This window comes from Atta colombica, unplaced genomic scaffold (genome assembly GCF_001594045.1).
Source record: "Atta colombica isolate Treedump-2 unplaced genomic scaffold, Acol1.0 scaffold275, whole genome shotgun sequence".
Taxonomy (NCBI): Eukaryota; Metazoa; Arthropoda; class Insecta; order Hymenoptera; family Formicidae; genus Atta; species Atta colombica.
Window position 1 is genome coordinate 167,511 of NW_017259376.1, and position 3,331 is coordinate 170,841.

At 32.0% G+C, this 3,331-nt stretch overlaps 1 protein-coding gene across 1 annotated transcript in view; it reads left to right on the forward strand.

Moving 5' to 3' along the window:
- The window catches only part of LOC108689693 (lariat debranching enzyme), a 12,402-nt gene extending 9,525 nt beyond the window's left edge, over positions 1–2,877 (forward strand). The window contains exons 6-8 of the mRNA XM_018196580.1: positions 1,726–1,836; positions 2,019–2,231; positions 2,459–2,877. Of these exons, the coding sequence (XP_018052069.1) occupies positions 1,726–1,836; positions 2,019–2,231; positions 2,459–2,646 (512 nt within the window). The 3' untranslated portion in view covers positions 2,647–2,877. The remainder of the gene's footprint in view (positions 1–1,725; positions 1,837–2,018; positions 2,232–2,458) is intronic.
- The last annotated feature ends 454 nt before the right edge of the window (positions 2,878–3,331 follow it).

Below are 3,331 nucleotides of genomic sequence, written 5' to 3' on the forward strand. Positions count from 1 at the left end.
GCGTTTCACAGATTTCTCCATGTCCAGATTCATTCTTGGAATGCCAACGTTTTGTGAACCTTACAGTCCTTCATCATACTGTATCGCCTGATACAGTATTAGGCAAGGCTCATGAAACGTTGGCATTTCAAGAATGGATCTGGACACAGAGAAAATTCGCGAAACGCATAATCTTTATATGAATATAAAAGATATAATAAAGCTAACTAGTGAACTAATGTGACATATAGATAGATATATACATAGATATCATATGTATATACTTGATAATTGGAAAGAAAGGATAAAAATTAAATAAAATTTTTAATTACTTTTAAATTTTATTTAATTATTTGCATCCCGTTTCAATTATCAAATATGAAAATAAGCCAAATTAATTATAAATTTTTTAAATTTAAATTAATTTTGAATTTTCATTAACTTTTCAGTTCCTCTGAAATTAAACTTTTTTTTTGCAAATTGCAAATATATTTGGTAAAAACAGAGCAGCCTTTTTTTTTTATCGAAGATAATATTAAAATTTGTATATTAGTACAAATGTTTAGCAAAATAATTAGTGAAATAAAGTAAATAAATAAAATAATTAGAAATAAAAAAATAAATGTAAAAAAATAAACATACTCGCAAAAAGGGCCACTATAGTAATTCGTTACTTTATAGTAATATTACTTTATAGTAATCCGTTTAATCGCTGAAATTACTGAAATAAATCTATCAAATGAATAGAGATTTCAATGATTTCAATGATTTATTTCCATCAGGAGGACAAAAAAATGGATGTCGTGTAATTGATATCCACTTCTTCAGAGGACAGTAGTGTACGGAAGCATTTTGCAGTTACAGGAAAAAGACTTTCGTGTCTTCTCTCAGATTTCTTTCTAATGGAAGCAAATTCGAAAATATCGATTTTCAAACGAGACGAGGAATCGAATTCTCGACCTAATTTGATTAATTGCTCGGCACGATTTACACTTCTCGGCCGATTTTCGACTCCGCCTTTCGCTACTCTTTTCACCTATCATCCCGCGTGCAATCCAAATGTCACTCGATGCTTAGGAGCGTATAACACTCGTAGACAGGTCCATCTGCTTTGGGTGCTCATGCTGTAAATTTCATTTTATCTTTTTTTTTTCGTTCATTACATAACTAAGATAGAATGAAACAACGCATGTAAGCGCTCAATCTTATGCGCATTGCTTCATTCTATCTTAATTATATAAAGAACGAAAAAAAAAAGAGAATGAAGTTTACAGCGTGAGCACCCAAAGTAGGTGGACCTTATGTCTACGGAGCGTTATACGCTCCTAAGCGTCGAGCGGCATTTGGACTGCATGCGGGGTGATGAGGTGAGAAGAGTAACGAAAGGCGGAGCCAAATCGAAAATCGGTCGAGAACTCGAGAAGTGCAAATCGTGCCGAACTCTGATATTAATCGATCAAACGTCATCCCATGTGATGGTCATCCCAACGTCATCCCGTACTGCATCTCCGCTTTCTGTCGACTTGTTTACTCCTGACACTTCTGTGTGTTTGATTGTCAGTAACTATCAATAAAGAAATGGCACTTGTGCATTCGCGGATGACGATTCCGAGATCACTGGGGGATAGTCGTGTTGCATGGACAAATTGACAGTAAACGACGCGTAAATATGGTGGCAATTAGCTTATGCTCCGAACAACGTGCCAACTCTCTGTCATCTTACTTTTGATTGTTGAGTATCCTGAGCGCGAAAAATGGACAAATTAACTATCATCTCGGTGATACTCTTTTTTCTCGCGGATATCTCCGCCATAATCAGCATCTCCATGCCAGACTGGATCATTACTGACGTCGGCGGTAATTGCAGAAATGCAATTTTTTTTCTCATTGCCTTTACTCGCCATGGCCTTGCACGACATTTATTTACGCCAATGAGATAAAGTCACTCTGAATCAATTCGAAGTTGCGAATTGTAAAAAAACCATGATGTTTGAGAACATCATTTTAATTGTGTTTTTCTTTTCCCTCCTCTCTAATAGGTGACACAAGATTAGGTCTCATGTGGTCATGTATGACTTTGTACAACAGACCGCAAGTCTGTTTTAAATCGCAGCTGGAGTCGGAATGGATGATAGCACTGGTCTGCATATTTATTGGTTGCATTCTGATCACAGCAACTGTAATATTATTAATACTTTCGCATTGGGACCGTACCGTCATTCCATTTGCACGCTGGGTAGGATTCAGTGCCAGTACGTATCAGAAAAATATAATATTTAGCATAATAAAATGTACAAATAATACATGTACGGAGTAACTATAGTATTTATACAAAATCATAAAATAATTAAATTATAAAAGCACTCTATAATATAATTGATGTTATATTTGAGAATCTTGGATGACAAATTATTAATTATTAAAATTTATGCATGATTACAATGTATTGTGTTGTATACTAAATGATATTAAATTGCAGTGATACTGTTTTGTAACGCAGCAGTTATATTTCCAATGGGATTTCATATTAATGAGATTGGCGGGCAACCATATCAGTTGCCTAATTCACATCAAGTTGGAATTGCTTACATCTTGTTTGTTCTGGCTCTATGGATCACAGTAATCTCCGAGCTTTTTGCAGGCAAAGTTTGTCTACCACATTTTTAGCATTGTTCCATAGCAGAAATACTTGTTAATTATCTTCTATTGACATTTACATTAATATTATTCAGTATCGTTTATATTCATGATACATAGAACCTTTATCATCTTACAATTTTATAAAACTTTAATGGAGGTTGTATTAAACTCTACTATATTAAGTAGACTAAAATACTGTAAGGATTAATTATAGCAATTAGTTTTTAATATTTAAGTCTTTTGTAAAATAAGAGCTGTACAGACAAAAGGATTCTTTAAATTATAATATATATTAATGTCCTTGAAGAATATGTGAATAGTTTAAGAATAGTGTTGGAATTCTACATTTTAGAATCTTTTCTAGTGTTGTATAACAAAATAACATATTAATAAAATCATAATAGTTTTCAATCACTTGAGGGAAAACTGGAATAAAACTCAATACATATTTGAAATATATATGTATATATGTATATATATTTCTTGATCATAATTAAATTTTAACATATGTACAGTTTTACTTTTTGTTATAAACTTCGAATATTTATTTACAAAACCGGAAATAAATGAGAGGTATTATGTTTAATGCGTAAGTTATAATTAGATTCAAAACTTAGAATACATCTTATTTCTTATCTATATTGTACAAACATAGCTAGATATAATGAAAGCTAGATATAATGAATGTATATATATATATATATATATATAT